This window comes from Dendrobates tinctorius, unplaced genomic scaffold (genome assembly GCF_039654945.1).
Source record: "Dendrobates tinctorius isolate UK_male_01 unplaced genomic scaffold, ASM3965494v1 ptg000293l, whole genome shotgun sequence".
Lineage (NCBI taxonomy): Eukaryota > Metazoa > Chordata > Amphibia > Anura > Dendrobatidae > Dendrobates > Dendrobates tinctorius.
The window spans coordinates 10929553-10947386 of NW_027361960.1; the positions used below are offsets into that span (position 1 = coordinate 10929553).

The following is a 17834-nucleotide window of genomic DNA, read 5'->3' on the forward strand; positions in this document are numbered from 1 at the left end:
TAAATTAAATTAAAATGAAGTTAATAACAATAATAATCATCAAAAATCTGAATAATACTAATAGTACATTTTATTCACAGTGTAAAATCGAAAACAAACTGGATTCAGTAAGATGTGCGTTTTGGGGGGGCGGGATTATGAGCGGTAATGTGGGGGGGTGGGATTATGAGCGGGAATGTGGGGGGGCGGGATTGTGTGTGGTGATTTGGTGGGGGGGCGGGATTGTGTGGTGAGGGGCGGGATTATGTGGTGATGTGGTGGGGGGCGGGATTATGTGTGGTGATGTGGTGGGGGGCAGTATTGTGTGGTAATGTGGTGGGGGGCGAGATTGTGTGGTAATGTGGTGGGGGCGGGATTATGTGTGGTGATGTGGTGGGGCGGGATTATGTGTGGTGATGTGGTGGGGCGGGATTGTGTGGTGATGTGGTGGGGGCGGTATTATGTGTGATAATGTGGGGGCGGGATTATGTGTGGTAATGTGGTGGGGGGCGGGATTTTGTGTGGTGATGTGGGAAAGGGTGTAGGATTATGTGTGGTGATGTGGGAAAGGGGCAGGATTATGTGTGGTGATGTGGGAAAGGGGCAGGATTATGTGTGGGAATGTGGTGGGGGGGCGGGATTTTGTGTGGTGATGTGGGAAAGGGGTGGGATTGTGTGGTGATGTGGTGGGGGCGGGATTGTGTGTGGTGATGTGGTGGGGGGCGGGATTGTGTGTGGTGATGTGGTGGGGGGCGGGATTGTGTGTGGTGATGTGGTGGGGGGCGGGATTGTGTGTGGTGATGTGGTGGGGGGCGGGATTGTGTGTGGTGATGTGGTGGGGGGCGGGATTGTGTGTGGTGATGTGGTGGGGGGCGGGATTGTGTGTGGTGATGTGGTGGGGGGCGGGATTGTGTGTGGTGATGTGGTGGGGGGCGGGATTGTGTGTGGTGATGTGGTGGGGGGCGGGATTGTGTGTGGTGATGTGGTGGGGGGCGGGATTGTGTGTGGTGATGTGGTGGGGGGCGGGATTGTGTGTGGTGATGTGGTGGGGGGCGGGATTGTGTGTGGTGATGTGGTGGGGGGCGGGATTGTGTGTGGTGATGTGGTGGGGGGCGGGATTGTGTGTGGTGATGTGGTGGGGGGCGGGATTGTGTGTGGTGATGTGGTGGGGGGCGGGATTGTGTGTGGTGATGTGGTGGGGGGCGGGATTGTGTGTGGTGATGTGGTGGGGGGCGGGATTATGTGTGGTGATGTGGTGGGGGCGGGATTGTGTGGTGGTGGGGGTGGGATTATGTGTGGTGATGTGGTGGGGGGTGGGATTATGTGTGATGATGTGGTGGGGGGCCGGGATTATGTGTGATGATGTGGTGGGGGGCCGGGATTATGTGTGATGATGTGGTGGGGGGCTGGGATTATGTGTGGTGATGTGGTGGGGGGCCGGGATTATGTGTGGTGGTGGGGGGCCGGGATTGTATGTGGTGGGGGGGCGGGATTGTGTGTGGTAATGTGGTGGGGGCGCGGGATTGTGTGGTAATGTGGTGGGGGCGCGGGATTGTGTGGTAATGTGGTGGGGCGTGGGATTGTGTGGTAATGTGGTGGGGGCGGGATTGTGTGTTGTAATGTGGGGGCGGAGCTACTGTGCAGGGGGCAGGATTAGCGAGTAATCACGATGCGCTATATATATATATATATATATATATATATATATATATATACACATGATGGGTTGTGAAGGGGTTAAAGGATGAGGGACATTATTTCAGAATTGCGAAGCGTAAAGTAGAGTGTAACAGGTGAAGTATTAGTGGCGAACAAATCTAATATTGTGCAGTACAAAAGTATTGTAGGATATTTGATCAGCCATCAGTCAAGTAAAAGTTAAAGTCCCATATAGCAACTAAGTAAAGAAGTTGAGGGGGAAAAAATTGTAAAAATTAGAGTATGAAAAAATAACGAAAACATATTTTGACACTAAAAATACTGTTTTATGTGCAAACTAAAGGAAAAGTACATTTAGTATCGCATTGTCTGAAACAACCCAAGCTATAAAACTGTCTCATAACCCATACAATGAACACTGTTAAAAAGCAAAATTAAAAATGCCCAAAATTTTGTGTTTTCATTATACTGACATACAAAAAAGAAAATAAAAAGTGATTAACAAGTTGTTTTAAAAAAAAAAAAAAAGTGTTATCACTGAAAACGTCATCTTGTCCTGCTAAGAATGTGGCCTGTAGACTGCAGCCCATTTACCCAGCTGACTTTGAGTCCCCTGCTTTAGATTTTCATATTCTCTCATAAACGTCACAGGATTAACACTTTGTAGCATCGTCTTTACAGGTCCAGATTACTATTTAAAATGTACAGCTTGTGCACCCTCCAAAAGATTTTAGGCTGAGACACCTGCAATTCTACATGCAACAGCCTAATAAAATTGGGAGAAGCCAAACCACACAATCTGATCAAAAAAAAAATTGTACTTTATTAGTTTAAAATATGACAAGTACAGCATTATACAGTGGGTACGGAAAGTGTTCGGACCCCTTTAAATTTTTCACTGTTTCATTGCAGCCATTCGGTAAATTCAAAAAAGTTAATTTTTTTCTCATTAATGTACACTCTGCACCCCATCTTGAATGAAAAAAACAGAAATGTAGAAATTGTTGCAAATTTATTAAAAAATAAAAACTGTAATATCACATGGTCATAAGTATTCAGACCCTTTGCTCAGTATTGAGTAGAAGCACCCTTTTGAGCTATTACAGCCATGAGTCTTCTTGGAAATGATCTCTCCAGAGATGATCAGTTGGGTTTAGGTCAGGGCTCTGGCTGGGCCAGTCAAGAATGGTCACAGAGTTGTTCTGAAGCCACTCCTTTGTTATTTTAGCTGTGTGCTTAGGGTCATTGTCTTGTCGGAAGGTGAACCTTCGGCCAAATCTGAGGTGCAGAGCATTCTGGAAGACGTTTTCATCCAGGATATCTCTGTACTTGGCTGTATACATGTTTCCTTCAATGGCAACCAGTCATCCTATCCCTGCAGTTGAAAAACCCCCTAATATCATGATGCTGCCACCACCATGTTTCACTGTTGGGATTGTATTGGGCAGGTGGTGAGCAGTGCCTGGTTTCCTTCACACATACCACTTAGAATTATCACCAAAAAGGTCTATCTTCGTCTCATCAGACCAGAGAATCTTATTTACCATAGTCTAGGAGTCCTTCATGTGTTTTTTTTTTTTTTTTTTTTATGCAAGCTCTATGCGGGCTTTCATATGTCTTGCACTGAGGAGAGGCTTCCGTCTGGCCACTCTGCCATAAAGGCCCGACTGGTGGAGGACTGTAGTGATAGTTGACTTTGTGGAAGTTTCTTCCATCTCCTTACTGCATCTGTGGAGCTCCACCACAGTGATCTGATCTTGGGGTTCTTCTTTACCTCTCTCACCAAGGCTCTTCTCCCACGATTGCTCAGTCTGGCTGGACAGCCAGGTCTAGGAAGACTTCTGGTGGTCCCAAACTTCTTCCATTTCAGGAATATGGAGGCCACTGTGCTCTTAGGAACCTTGAGTACTGCAGAAATTATTTTGTAACCTTGGCCAGATCTGTGCCTTGCCACAATTCTGTCTCTGAGCTCCTTAGCCAGTTCCTTTGACCTCATGATTCTAATTTGGTCTGACATGCACTGTGAGCTGTGAGGTCTTATATAGACAGGTGTGTGCCTTTCCAAATCAAGTCCTATCAGTTTAATTATACACAGCTGAACTCCAATGGAGGAGTAGAACCATCTCAAGGAGGATCACAAGGAAATGGACTGCATGTGTCTTAAATATGAGCATCTGAGCAAAGGGTCTGAATTCTTATGACTATGTAATATTTCGGTTTTTCTTTTTAATAAATTTGCAAAAATTTACACATTTGGTTTTTTTCCGTTAAGATGGGGTGCAGAGTTTACAAAAAATAATGAACTTTTTTGAATTTACAAAATGGCTGTAATTAAGCAAAAAGTGAAATATGTAAAGGGTTCTGAATACTCTTCGTACCCACTGTAGATCCAGTATTATAGAGGAAAGAGAAAGCAGGGGCTAACAGATCTAGATAGTCCATTACAGCGTGTATGCAAAAAATTCTGGACCCTTCCCATGGCGACAACACAGCAAGTGATTTATATGCTTAGCAATCGACTACTATCAAGTAGGGTGAGCATGCTAAGATATAGAAATTGGAACAGGCATCATTGTTATTTGGTTAGGGTGATATCTTATTATACACTTGTGAACCTCTTTCATGAAAATTAAATTACCTGCTCTGATTTCTGTTTCTGCGGGATGATGTTTGGTTGTTACATATATAAATTACTTTGATGTGTTGTCTCCTTGGGAAAGGTCCAGAATGTGTTGTGTGGTGTGCATGCTTAGATCTGTTAGCCTGTATATATGTGTCATAGTTTAAAATATAAATATTTTTATTCAGCTGTGTGGCTTGGCTTGTCCTTGCTTTTTTGGTTACTTTATAATATCTGACTAGATATGGGCAGGACCCCTAGATGTTCGGGTCCTACAGAACAGTTAAAAAAAAAAAAAAAAAAAAAAAAAGTTAGGGTTCGGTACCAGAACAGAATCCAGACTCCATTCACTTGAATGCCTGAACATCCAGTGTTTGCCACGCTGTCATGTTTATGACAGCGCCGCAAACGCGGCTTCTGATCGGCGGTAAAATTATTACCGCCAGTCAGACAGCCGCATTTCCCACCCTGTCAAATGAAAAAGTGAGCCCGCAGCTGTGATCAGAAGTAAAAAGATTTTCTCCGGGTCATTGGCGTCAGTTGATGGGACTACTGCTCCCATCAACTTCTGCCGCTAATAATTTCTTAAATAATTGAAAAAATGGCCTGGTGTCCCCTCCACCCACCACCATATTTGACAACCAGCCTTGCTAAAGCAAACGGCTGGGAGCTGGTAGTCTTAGGTTGGTAAGGGGCCATGTATATTGACCCCCCCCAGCATAAAAATAGCAGCCCTCTGCCGCCCAGAAAAGGCACATCTATACTTGCCCTGTACTGGTGGCAACTGGGGTAATATTTGTGGAGTTGATGTCACCTTTGTCTTGTTTGGTGACATCAAGCCCATGGATTAGTACCCATTACTAATCTTATCGCATCTTGGCACCGTCCAGCTTGAAAACTATCCACAGACATGGTTTACGGTGTGGGACAGGACGTCTGACAGGTGAGACCAAGGAATCAATGGAATGGGTGTTAGGTCAGTTTAACTGTTTGTTATTTTTGGATAAAAAAGGAAAAGTGTGTTGTGTTTTATTGCAGATAAGACTTTATTCTTGCTGTGTGTTTATTTACAATATAATTATAGGATTAGTAATGGAGAGGCGTCTTGTAGACGCTTCTCCTTTACTAATTCGTGGGCTTGATGTCGCCAGACAATACAAAGGTGATATCAACCCACAAATATGAACCCCACTTGCCACCGCTACTGGGCAAGTGGGAAGAGCCAGGCAAGGCACCAGAAGCGGCATATCTAATTGCTGTCAGTTTTGCCTGACTGGTTATCCAAAATACAGGGGAACCCACTGTTTTTTTTTTAATTTATATATTTAGATTGCAGGCTCCGGCTGGCGCAATTCTGGCGCTTTGCCGGGCTCTTCCCACTTGCTCTGTAGTGGTGCCAAGTGGGGTAATATTTGTGGAGTTGATGTCACCTTTGTATTGTCTGGTAACATCAAGCCCTATGGTTAGTAATAGAGATGTGTTTATAAAGACCCCCTATCCATTGCTAATCCTATAGTTGTATTGTAAATAAAGACGAGTGTAAAGTCTTTTATTTGAAATCAAAACAAAATGCACTTTCCCATTTTTATTTAAAACTAACAAACATTTAAACTCACCTAATGCCCATTCCATTGAAGCTAACATCTCCTGTAATAAAACAAAAATAAAAGAACAATTTCCCTCACCTGTCCATTGTTCTGTCCCACGCCGTAAGCTATGTCCTGGTGCCAAGATGCGACCGTCCAGGCTGAGAACTGAGGAATGAGCTGCTGTGAGTGCAGCAGCAGTGACCTCATCGAGGTTACCGCCGGTCACTGAGGCTGCGTTGTCAGCCTGGCTTAACTGCAGTGACCTCAGCATGATGAGAAAACCACCATGGTTACTTGCCGGTAGCCGGTTTTTCCGGAACCCATGACAGCACACCTGAGAGAGGGATCCGCCCTGCCAGGACAGGAACCTACTGAGATATAAGGGGTGGCACCTCTCCCCCGCTTCAGTTGGGTTACAGAGCATTGAGAGGACTTCCCAGTTAGTTACATGTTAATCCAACACCACATCATATAAAGCACCCTGCTAATTGTGCACACCCATACAGTGAAAAGGGGGGTGATATACGGGTGCTGTCATGGGTTCCGGAAAAACCGGCTACCGGTAAGTAACCATGGTTTTCCCTTCACCCATGACAGCACACCTGAGAGACATTTGGAGACTTTGAAACACCTTAGGGAGGGACCACCGCTTGCAGCACCCTTCTACCAAAGGTTAAGTCAGCAGAGGAGGATAGATTTAATCTATAGTGCTTAAAGAAGGTTGAAGGTGAGGCCCAGGTAGCAGCCTTACAAATCTGTTCAATCGATACCTCTGCCTTTTCAGCCCAGGAGGTTGCCGCGGCTCTGGTGGAATTAGCCTTGATGCCGTCAGGAATCGGGATACCACTAGCTGAGTAGGCTACACTAATGGCTTCCCTAATCCATCTAGCAATAGTCCCTTTTGAAACCCCATAGCCTTTCCTGGCACCCTGAAAAGCTACGAATAGGGACTGGGACCTCCTCCACTGGCTGGTGACAGATATGTATTCTAGCAGGGCTCTCTTAACGTCCAAACTATGGAACTTTTCTTCCCCTGGATTCGTTGGATTATCACAGAAGGATGGGAGAATAATCTCTTGACCTCGATGGAAATCTGACGCTACCTTCGGCAGATAAGCGGGGTCTGTCCTTAGCACCACCCTGTCTTGAAAAACTTGTGTATAGGGTGGATTTACTGAGAGCCTGCAGGTCGCTTACTCTACGGGCTGAAGTAAGGGCCACTAAAATGATTGTTTTTAGGGTCAGAAATTTTACAGGGAGCTGATGTAATGGTTCATATGGTTCTTTTGTAAGGGCATCTAGTACTAGGTTTAAATCCCAAGGCGCTATCCTGGGTATTGGAATAGGTTTAGCCCTATGACATGATTTGATGAATCTGGCTATCCATCTATTTGCTGCCAAGTTGCAGTTATTGAGTGCCCATAGTGCAGATACCTGAACCGTAAGTATATTTACCGCTAATCCTAGCTGTAAACCTGCTTGTAAAAACTCCAAGATGGCACTAATCGGGGGTTCTTGTTCTAACGGCTTACCTAGGAACTGTAGGAATTTATTCCTTGTTCTGCCGTAGATGTTGTCACCGGTTTCCTACTTTTAAGCAGGGTGGCCACCAACTCCGGGGTGAACCCTTTACCCCTTAAAAGCGACCTTTCAAATTCCACGCCGTCAGATGGAATCCCTTGACCTGTGCGTGGAGTATCGGGCCCTGGGCTAGAAGGTCCGGGATCTCTGGCAGAACCCATGGATCGGAGACGGACATTCTCCATAGTAGAGCAAACCATGGCCTTTTTGGCCAGAATGGGGCTATCGGAATTTCTCTGGCTTGATCGGTCCTGATCTTTTTGACCACTGTTGGGATCATAGCGACTGGGGGAAACGCATAGGCCAGCTTGAAGTCCCACTGAATGTGCAGAGAGTCCACTGCCCATGGATCTTCCCTTGGGTTTAGGGAGCAAAACCTTTGTGTTTGCCTGTTTGTTGGCAAAGAGGTCTATCACTGGTTCCCCCCAAAGCTGTGTTATCTTTTGAAAAATGGACCGATTTAGGACCCATTCTCCCTGCCTCAGAGTATTGCGGCTTAGAAAATCGGCCTCTGTTTTCTGCCCCTTTTATGTGTAAGGCTGTTAAAGAGTGTAAGTGTTGCTCTGCCTTGCCCAGGATGTCTTCTGCTGCTTTCATTAGGGAGTAGGACTTTGTCCCCCCCTGTTGGTTGATGTATGCCACCGTCACTTTGTTGTCTGACATGATGCGGACCTCGCGACCCCTGAGTAGGGGAAAGAAGTGGGTTAGGGCTGTTCACAGCCCAGAATTCTCTGAGATTGGAGGATGCCCTGCTTTCTTGAGGTGTCCAGGACCCCTGGCCTATGTGACCCCTTAGGTGGGCCCCCCACCCCAGGGAGCCTGCGTTCGTTAAAATCACATCTGTCGCCTGTTTGTCCCAAGGTATTCCTGCGGCCAAATTTGTAATGTCTAGCCACCAGTTGAGAGAGTCTCTGGTCTGTAATGAAAGCTCTAGACCTCTTTCTAAACGTCCTCCTAGCGCTCTTTGTGCTGCTAGTATCTCCCACTGGAGTTGACGGGTTTGAAATTGGGCCCACCTGACCGCAGGAATACAGGACGTCAGAGTGCCTAGTAGAGACATCGCTTTCCTCAACGTCATCTGAGTCTGAGGTTGGTCTCGGGCTGACAAAGCCATGTTCCGCACCTTCTCTTTTTTGGCCTCCGGAAGCAGACACACCTGTTGTTCTGAGTCCAGGATAAATCCCAGGAAGGTCTGTTGCTTTAGGGGTTGTAGTTTTGATTTTTTGAAATTTATTATCCACCCCAATTCTTGTAAGGTGTTGGTCACCTGACTTAACTGCGCTGTACATTGGTCCTCGGAGTTGCCCACTATGAGGAAATTGTCGTATGGTATTATGACTGTATCTTGAATCCGAAGGAAAGCTGTTACCTCCGCTATGACCTTGGTGAAAACTCTCGGGGCTGTGAATATACCAAACGGAAGAGCTGTGAACTGGAAGTGCTTCAGTATGCCTTGGATATAAAGTGCTACCCTCAAGTATTTTTGGTAATCTGGATGGATAGGTGTAACGTCCGTCCGCGGATCTGGACTGCAGTAGGGACAGCACCCCGAGAAACCCCGAGATCCTTAACCCCTATACAGGGATCTGGAATTGTAGCAAGGCCCAGGAGGAGGCTGTCTAGAAGCGGTGCGCCAGAGCAGGACGGTCGCCAATAGGGAAGAAGGCAGGGAGCCACAAGCGTAGTCAGAAACCAGGCGAGGAGTGGAGGTACAGAAAAGGCAGGCAGAGGGAGAGTCCAGAGTCCAGGCCAAGGTCACAAAACGGGAGGGCGGTAACGGTGCAAAAACAGCAGGCAGTAGCAGAGTCGAATATCCAGGCCAAGGTCACAAACCGGGAGAATAGCAGAGGTACAAAATCGTCAGGCAGTAGAGAGGTCAGAAATCCAGGCTGAGGTCAGATTCAAACAATAGTAATTCACACAGTAGCACTTAGGGGAACCAAGAATATATCCGGCGGCTTGCAAGACCAATCCCAAAGTATTTGAGGGATCAGGTCATCCCTCACAGGTTCCCGGACTGTTGATGTCATCAGGACCGCCCCCAGGACCAGGCCAGATGGCGATGCACCAACCCCTCCACGACCGACTGAGGAGCGGAGCCTGCGTCCATCAGATGCCTGCGCAGGAGCCCCTTCTCTGTCACTGCCATCACTCGGGGCCGAACCACGGCGCCTCCCAGTGGCCGAGGCAGGAACAGCAGGCCCCGAGACTGACGGCGATGTGACAGTCCGGCGCCTCCTGGTGGCCGAGGCCGGGACAACAGGCCCCGAGTCTGACGGTGACATGACAGTCCAGGGCCTCCTGGTGGCCGAGGCCGGAACAGCAGGCCCCGAGTCTGACGGCGACGTGACAATAGGGATATGATAATATGCGTCCTTCAGATCGACTACAGCCATAAAGCAGTCTTAATGTAGTAGCTTTATGGCCGTAGTCACTTACTCCATCTTGAAGGTCTGATTCCCTATCCACCGATTGAGTCCTCTGAGGTTTATAATTGTCCTGAATGATTGGTCCGGTTTCTTGATCAAAAAAAGTGGCGAATAGAACCCCCTTCCCTTTTGTTTGTCTGGGACTTCGTAAAGGACCTGTTTGTCTATTAGGTTCAGGATCTCTGCTTCCAAGGCCAATTGTTCTTCGGCCACTCTTCTGATAGGGGTAACTACAAACACGGGTTTCGGTTGGTGAACAAAGGGGATTTTCAGGCCTTCTTTTAAGATGCCTAAGATCCAGGTATTGGAGGAGATCCTTTCCCAGGCCAGGGAAAAGAGTGCCAATCTCCCCCCTACTGGAATACTGACGTCATTGTGGTGACTCTTTCGAGGTGGAGGTACCTCCACCAAACAAAGCCTGACTCTTTTTTTCCTTTTGTCCTCGTGCCGAGATCTCGGGGGACGAGATCTCATTGCCGAGATTTGAATCTCGCCCCCCGAGATCTCGGCACGAGATCTGAAGCTGCGCATGCGCCGTCCCCGGACCGGCGGCCATCTTGCCGGCGTCCATGCTCCCGGCGGCCACCGCAACATGGCGGCGCCCAGCAAGGGGTGTGCGGGGGCCTCCGGGCTGAGAAGAAACGCCGGCGGAGCCGCCGCCCCTGCATCGGAGCGCCGCCCGCTGCCACCACCGCAGAGCCCACCTGTCCCTGCCCACCTGCCCCTGCCCCTGCCACAGCTGCCCCTGCCACAGCTGCCCCTGCACAGCCCACCCGCCCCAGCCCCAGTGCAGCTGCCCCAGCACAGAGCCGCCGCCACCGCACGAGCCTGGACCACTGAATGACCCCTGTGACTACTTCTCCACCTGTGCCGGATCCCTTCCCAGGTAAGCTGAATTCGGACTGTAAGACAGACCCCCATTTGACACATTATTATTTTTTTTTCCCTATTTTCCTTCTGAAAATAGAGGTGCGTCTTATGGTCCGGTGCGTCTTATAGTCCGAAAAATACGGTAACTGTTTGTTATTAAATAAAAGTGGTAAAGTGTGATTTGATTTCAAATAAGACTTTATACTTGCCATTTATTTACAATAAAACTATAGGATTAGTAATGGATAGGTGTTTTTATAGACGCCTTTTTATTACTAAACTGTGGGCTCAATGTCACCAGACAATACGAAGGTGACATCAACCCCACAAATATTACCCCACTTGCCACTGCTACAGGGCAAGTGGGAAGATCATGGGGTGAAGAAATCCATCTTCTGGTTGTTGTGTAATCAGTGTTAGAAGTTTTCAGTTAAGGAGATGTCTGTGCTTCATGTCAGGACTGTAGGCAGAGTCTTATCTTCCTGCTCTAGGCAAGAGAAACCAAGGAAAGACCTGCCCAGAGGCTCTCCCCAAAGCTCAAAGTCTGTCTCTATGATGAGGAACATTTTTGTGCTTCGCGGTGGCCTATGGGCAGGTCTTTCCCTGCTTTCTCTGGCTTAGAGCAGGAAGATAAGACTCTGCCTACATTCCCGCCCCAAAGCACAAGAATCTCATTAACTGTAAACTTCTAACAATGATTACACAAGAACCAAAAAACGGATTTGTTCTCTGCAGGTATCATTTTAATCAGTTTAACTCTGCCAACCTGACAGTGTCTGTAGTTATGCTTAGCAAAATTCTTCTGACAGGTTCGCTTTAAAGCTTCTAGCTTGGTAGATAAATAGATTTTTCCTAAATGACTAATATTTTTTTTTTTCCAGTTGTCAGCCAGTGCCACTTTAGAAGGTAATACTACTGAGAGCAAAAGTTTGATGCCAACCAGTGGGAGAGATGTACCCCCTACTTTTAGTTCTGAAGACCAGCAAACTGTATCAGCACCAGATGCCCAGTCTTCTGTTTTGTCAACACGTCAGCTAATTCTTATTGTTGCAGATATAGATAAACTAATGGACCAGGTGAGAACGAACAAACAATTATGATCTATTACATCTTCTTTCTTCAAGCATATTGTTTTATTTATTAGTCTTATCTCTAATGTGCTTGTAATGAGCAAGTTCATAAATCGGATCAATGTTGTAACATGGTCTACCCTAATATATTTTAACCTTGAAAAAAGAAAAACATAAAATACATGTAAAATATATACTGTACGTGTAAACCTACTATATACTGTAGGTATTTAAATGTTATTTTGTTTGGTTTTTGTGCTAGACCTCATGTGGGTGAAGTGTGTCAGCAATTCCTACATGATAAAGTCATTGATGCTATGGACTGGCCTGCCTGTTCCCCAGACCTGAATTCAATTGAGCACATCTTGGACATCGTGTCTAATTGCACTACAGACTTTCCTGAAGTTGACTGATGCTTTAATCCAGGACTGGGAGGAGATACCTCAGGAAAACTTCCACTGCCTCATCGGGAGCATGCGAAGGGCAGTGTTCTAGCCTTGTTGCTAAGGGCAACGGTTTCCAAAAGAACATGTTGCAGTGCTGGCAACGCTGAGCCAGGAGGGCGGACGGTCTTGAAAACCGTGTGATATGCTGAGAAGAGAGTTATAGGACACTTCTGCGGTAGAGGGGTTCGAGAACCTGCGTGGCCGGCAGGTGACGGTTGTGAAAACTGTGTGGGATACTGACCGGGGTCAGAAAAAAGAGACTGTGGATAAACTGTGGGATACCTCTGAGGAGAAGAGGCGTCCGGGAACCTGTGTGGCCGATATCAACAGGTAACAGACAGGAGTCTGTGTTGTACTGACCGGGGTCAGTGAGAAAGACTGTATACCTGGAGGTTTCAGTGTGCAAGGTCCTGGAGGGTCAGTGTTGGAAGGTTCTGGGAGAAGAATCGGATCCCTGGAGCACGTGCTGTGACCTTGAACCTGGTGAGGCGTGAGTGTTGGATAGTCTCAGGCGGTGACGGATGTCCTGAATAGCACCCTTTGAGCCCCTGGACCTGGTGAGGCTGGTGTGTTGGGAAACCCTGGGAGGAGGGTTGGCTCCCTGAATAGCACCCGGTGCGCCCTGTGTGTTGGACGGTCTCAGGAAGAGACGGACATCCTGAATAGCGCACAGACAGGACACTTGTGTTTTGTGTTGTGTTTTTTTCTTTTCCCTTTAAAGTCAGCTTGGGTGGCTCAGTGGGGTCAAGAAGGTGACAAGCGGCTTGCTGTAACTCGGCAGGGTTACGAAGATGACAAGCGGCTTGCTGTAACTCAGCGGGGTTACGAAGGTGACACCAGCAGCTGTGTGTGAGCGGCAGCCGGAGGTGTTGGTGATTGGTGACAGCAGGAGCTGTGACTGTGCCAGCAAGAACTTGTGTGGTATCGTAAAAGACATACTGTTTTGGTGTGAACTGTGGTCTAAGAATACCTGTAGAAAGGTCATGGGGAAATCCCGAAAGGGGGCGGTGACCCAAATCGGGGTGGTAAACCAAATAGGGGTGGAGTCCCAGGGAATGGGGGCGGAGCATCCCTATGTAAAAGGGGTGGTACAGATGAACTGTTGCCAGGAGCAAATGTCCTGTCTGTCCAATCTGCCTGGTGAACTACCCAGCCGGCTCAATGCTACAGGGGTGTGGCCTCCAGGTAAATAGTGAAGAGATAGTTGGTATGGTGGACCTGGAGAGCCCGGTGACTCTACTGAGGGTTGCTCCGGAGATACCCGGCAGAAAGTTTGGGGTCACTTGTAACCACTGGGGCACTAAGGAGTGTCCAGTGGCCCGGGTAGTCTTTGAAACAGGCTGGGACATCGAGGGACAGGATGTTGCGGTAGTCCAGAATCTGTCCTGTCCAGTGGTTATAGGCCGGGATTCTAGACTGTTCTCTGGCTTGTGGTAGAGGGGAGTTCCTCTACAGCAAGGGGATGGAGACGTTTCTACTCTTAGGCTAGCAGACATTGAGACGGTGACGCTTGCTAAAGTGGACACATCAGTTGTAGAAGTGACCAGAAGAAGGAGTACATCTGCCCAACTTACGGACCTGACGTCTCATGACATGACGGATGGTGGGCTGGGAGATGAGACGACTGGACTAGACACACAGGTGGACGGTAACTTGAGGGGTCACTCGACTGATGGGGCTGACCTAGTGGTACCTGTTGAAAATATTATTAAAGAAGTAGTGGTGCGACACGTGATGGCCAAAAGGGAACAGGATCATGAGATACAGCTGATAAAAGAGACAGTGGAAGAACATGTCAAACGAGAAAGAGTCCTGAGACAAATGGCCGAGCACAGGGTCGAGGAGCTCGAGAAAGAAGTCTTGGAGCTCAAAGAAACTGTAAGAGGTCTTTTGCGGGAGAAGTTGGACGAAGACATACAGCGGCTGAGCGGGAGTGATAACACGGAACTGCCAGTACCCATCTTGGCAACGGGTCGCGAAGAGGCTGAATTTCATGAAGAGTTGGAGCCAAGGGCTGAAGAAGATATTCACCCGGTCGGGACAACCGTAGTGAGGGAAGTGTTCGCGGTAAACCCAGAGCCTTTTGTCCAGGAAGAGAGCAGGACCACAACCTTCAAGTCTGTGATTGACGTGCCCGAAGACATGCAAGAAGCCTGTACTGAGGAAGGTGTGCATGAGGCTTTTAAAAGAGCGGTCAAAGCGTGTAAGGTGCACTGGGCACCTGAGACTCGGCAGTTGGTGATATCAGCCAGGGAAGACACAGCAAACTGGGTAGCTGTCCTGAAAAATATGCATCTGCAATGTCTCCACGCTAAGCAGTTGTTTAGGAAGAGTAATATGAAAGCTGCTCGACGCATAGAGCTAGCAAAGGAAGCAAAGAAACGGCTGGGCTTGGGAGAAGATTATTTCCTGTACCCAAAGGTCTGATTGGGAGAATCATTGGAAGACTCAGGAAGGTAATGCAAGACCTTGTAAATATCTTTGGTGTGGCGAGGGTGAGGATCTCTCCAGATGATGAAGTCCAGGTATCAGGTGAAGAGGGCGTGATTCCCGTCAAGGTGGTTGGCTCCATGGAAAGCCTGAGAAACTTTCGGATGCTCTTGGAGTATCGAGTGGTGTACCTGCAAGAAATTGAGCAGTTGAGGCTGGACCTACTGCAGATAAAGAGGTGCGGAACATCAGGTGGCGGCCGCCTTCAACCCAAGATGTAAGGACCCGAAGGGTCCCTCCAAGTAGTGACATGGCAGGTGGCCGAAGAATGTCAACAAGGCCAGGATATCAAAAGTCTGCAATTTTCTGTTCGACGAGCAGTACGAGGCTGAGAGACCGTACTTCCTGTGAGATGCTGAATGAGTCAGACTCAGGCCAGACAGTAGGCTTGACTAAGACTTATGACCACACCAACCGGGAGAGCCGGTCGGGGAACGAAACAGACAGGAAAAGGATGGAGACTAAACAGTGTCTGATGACGCAGACAGACTGCGACTGGAAGGCCAAAGCTCAAGGCCGATATTCTGACCGCTGGGGGCGGGGGAGGCCTAACGTAGATATGAGGCCGTATGACAGACAAAACAGACGGAGACGGTTCTCTCGACCTGTGGGGCAAGGTGATATGGGTGCCCGGTCTCGAGATCCCGGGGTGATGTCGTGTGTTCAACCCCTCAAGCTTGATCAGAGGGGGGGAGGTATGTGGTGTAGTGACCACTGTGTCTGCTAGGGGGCACTGTGTGGGTGTCCCAGGACGGGTGTACAGGCATATCCAGTGTGGTAACAGGAGTACGGTGCTAAAGGACCGTTATGTATCCCAAGGTGGGTGGCCTTGGGATGAAGGCTTGATTATGTGCTGATCACCACAGCTACTGCTGATGTTCTGTTCCAGTGTGTCAGAGAGAAGCCTTCAGGTGGTTGGTGAGATGGGTGGGATCAGTCACCTACAAATCCACCCATGGGCGTGGGTCTAAAACGCCCATAGTGAATAGTATGTGTGTGAATGGTTGTAGGGCCTGCGATGAGGTCATAGCCATGTGATCCGGTGGGCGTGGCTACGGACCATATAAGGTGACCAGGGTAGGTCACATGAGTGAATGCTTGGACCCTGTTGGTCCGTATGGAAGGTCTAGTCTTGCTGACGTGCAGGAAGATGTGTCTGCCTTCCTGAGTGCACGTGGGGACGCTGTGTATCATGGCTACATGTGTCTGAGAGTTCCTAGGAGAGGGAATGAACGTCAGGACTGAGAAGCAGCTATGAGGTAACCCGGACAGGGGAAATAACTGTGAGGCTAGAGAGCCTGCGTACAGGACATAAATCCTGTGTGACCACAGGATTAACAGAGCGGAGCTCTGTCATGGACGTTATGCTGTTTGATATGATCTTTCTGTTGCTGTTTATGGTTTATGCTGAATAATAAACCGCATGGACTGTTGATGTTATATGAGAAACCCGTGCCGGACCTGGTTAATCGGCTGCCTAGCGAGTATCCCCTACCTGAATAACAAGCGCTACCTTACACCCTTGAATACACCTTTGACTGTCACATAACATGTTCCATGAATTTACAGTAAGTGTCCCGAGTCCCCCAACTTACAGTAATAATGTCCCGAGTCCCCCATGTACAGCTCCCATATACACAGTATGATGTCCTTACAGCTCCCACATACATAGTATAATGTCCCTCACAACTCTCCATATAAACAGTATAATGGGACCACATCTCCCCTATACACACAGTATGATGCCACCACAAGTACTATTAAAATGAAAAAAAAAAATCATATACTCACCTAACCCAGGGATTGTGGTGAGTCTTCCAGCAGACTGTGGCAAGGCCCCAGTGAACGTACACAGTGATGTTATCTGTCGTGCATTCTCTTTCTGGGCTCCCTCTGGTGGTTACTGAAGGTAGTGGAGCTGGTCAGATTGACAGAGGTGTTGCGAGTTCTCTTTCTGGGCTCACTCCGGTGGTTACTGGAGGTAGTGGAGCTGGTCAGATTGACAGAGGCTTGCCACCTGATAATGATGATGACGATTGGAGATCTGGGGTTTCTGACTGGAGTATTTAAGACAGCTGACTTCCTTCAATCCCTGCTTGTAATTTTCTTCCTGTGCTTTCTGAGGTCTGATGTCTCCTGCTCTGTTCCTGCATGGTTCAGCTAAGTGGTTCATTTGCTAATCTTTTTGCATTTGATCTGGTTTGGTCTATCTCTGCTTTGTGCGGGTCAGCTTGCTCCTGCTGGGACTGTGCTGGATCACCACCCATATGTTACTGCTTGGGTTCAAGTCTGTGATTGACGTGCCCGAAGACATGCAAGAAGCCTGTACTGAGGAAGGTGTGCATGAGGCTTTTAAAAGAGCGGTCAAAGCGTGTAAGGTGCACTGGGCACCTGAGACTCGGCAGTTGGTGATATCAGCCAGGGAAGACACAGCAAACTGGGTAGCTGTCCTGAAAAATATGCATCTGCAATGTCTCCATGCTAAGCAGTTGTTTAGGAAGAGTAATATGAAAGCTGCTCGACGCATAGAGCTAGCAAAGGAAGCAAAGAAACGGCTGGGCTTGGGAGAAGATTATTTCCTGTACCCAAAGGTCTGATTGGGAGAATCATTGGAAGACTCAGGAAGGTAATGCAAGACCTTGTAAATATCTTTGGTGTGGCGAGGGTGAGGATCCCTCCGGATGATGAAGTCCAGGTATCAGGTGAAGAGGGCGTGATTCCCGTCAAGGTGGTTGGCTCCATGGAAAGCCTGAGAAACTTTCGGATGCTCTTGGAGTATCGAGTGGTGTACCTGCAAGAAATTGAGCAGTTGAGGGTGGACCTACTGCAGATAAAGAGGTGCGGAACATCAGGTGGCGGCCGCCTTCAACCCAAGTAGTGACATGGCAGGTGGCCGAAGAATGTCAACAAGGCCAGGATATCAAAAGTCTGCAATTTTCTGTTCGACGAGCAGTACGAGGCTGAGAGACCGTACTTCCTGTGAGATGCTGAATGAGTCAGACTCAGGCCAGACAGTAGGCTTGACTAAGACTTATGACCACACCAACCGGGAGAGCCGGTCGGGGAACGAAACAGACAGGGAAAGGATGGAGACTAAACAG

At 48.2% G+C, this 17834-nt stretch overlaps 1 protein-coding gene across 2 annotated transcripts in view; it reads left to right on the top strand.

Moving 5' to 3' along the window:
* COG2 (component of oligomeric golgi complex 2) overlaps positions 1-17834 on the top strand; it is a 159107-nt gene that overhangs the window by 69670 nt on the left and 71603 nt on the right. For both annotated transcript variants that reach the window (XR_012226896.1, XM_073560121.1), the window contains exon 13: positions 11609-11803. Coding sequence is in view for 1 of the 2 variants with exons in the window: in XM_073560121.1 (XP_073416222.1) it covers positions 11609-11803 (195 nt within the window). In the remaining variant the exon portion in view is untranslated. The remainder of the gene's footprint in view (positions 1-11608; positions 11804-17834) is intronic.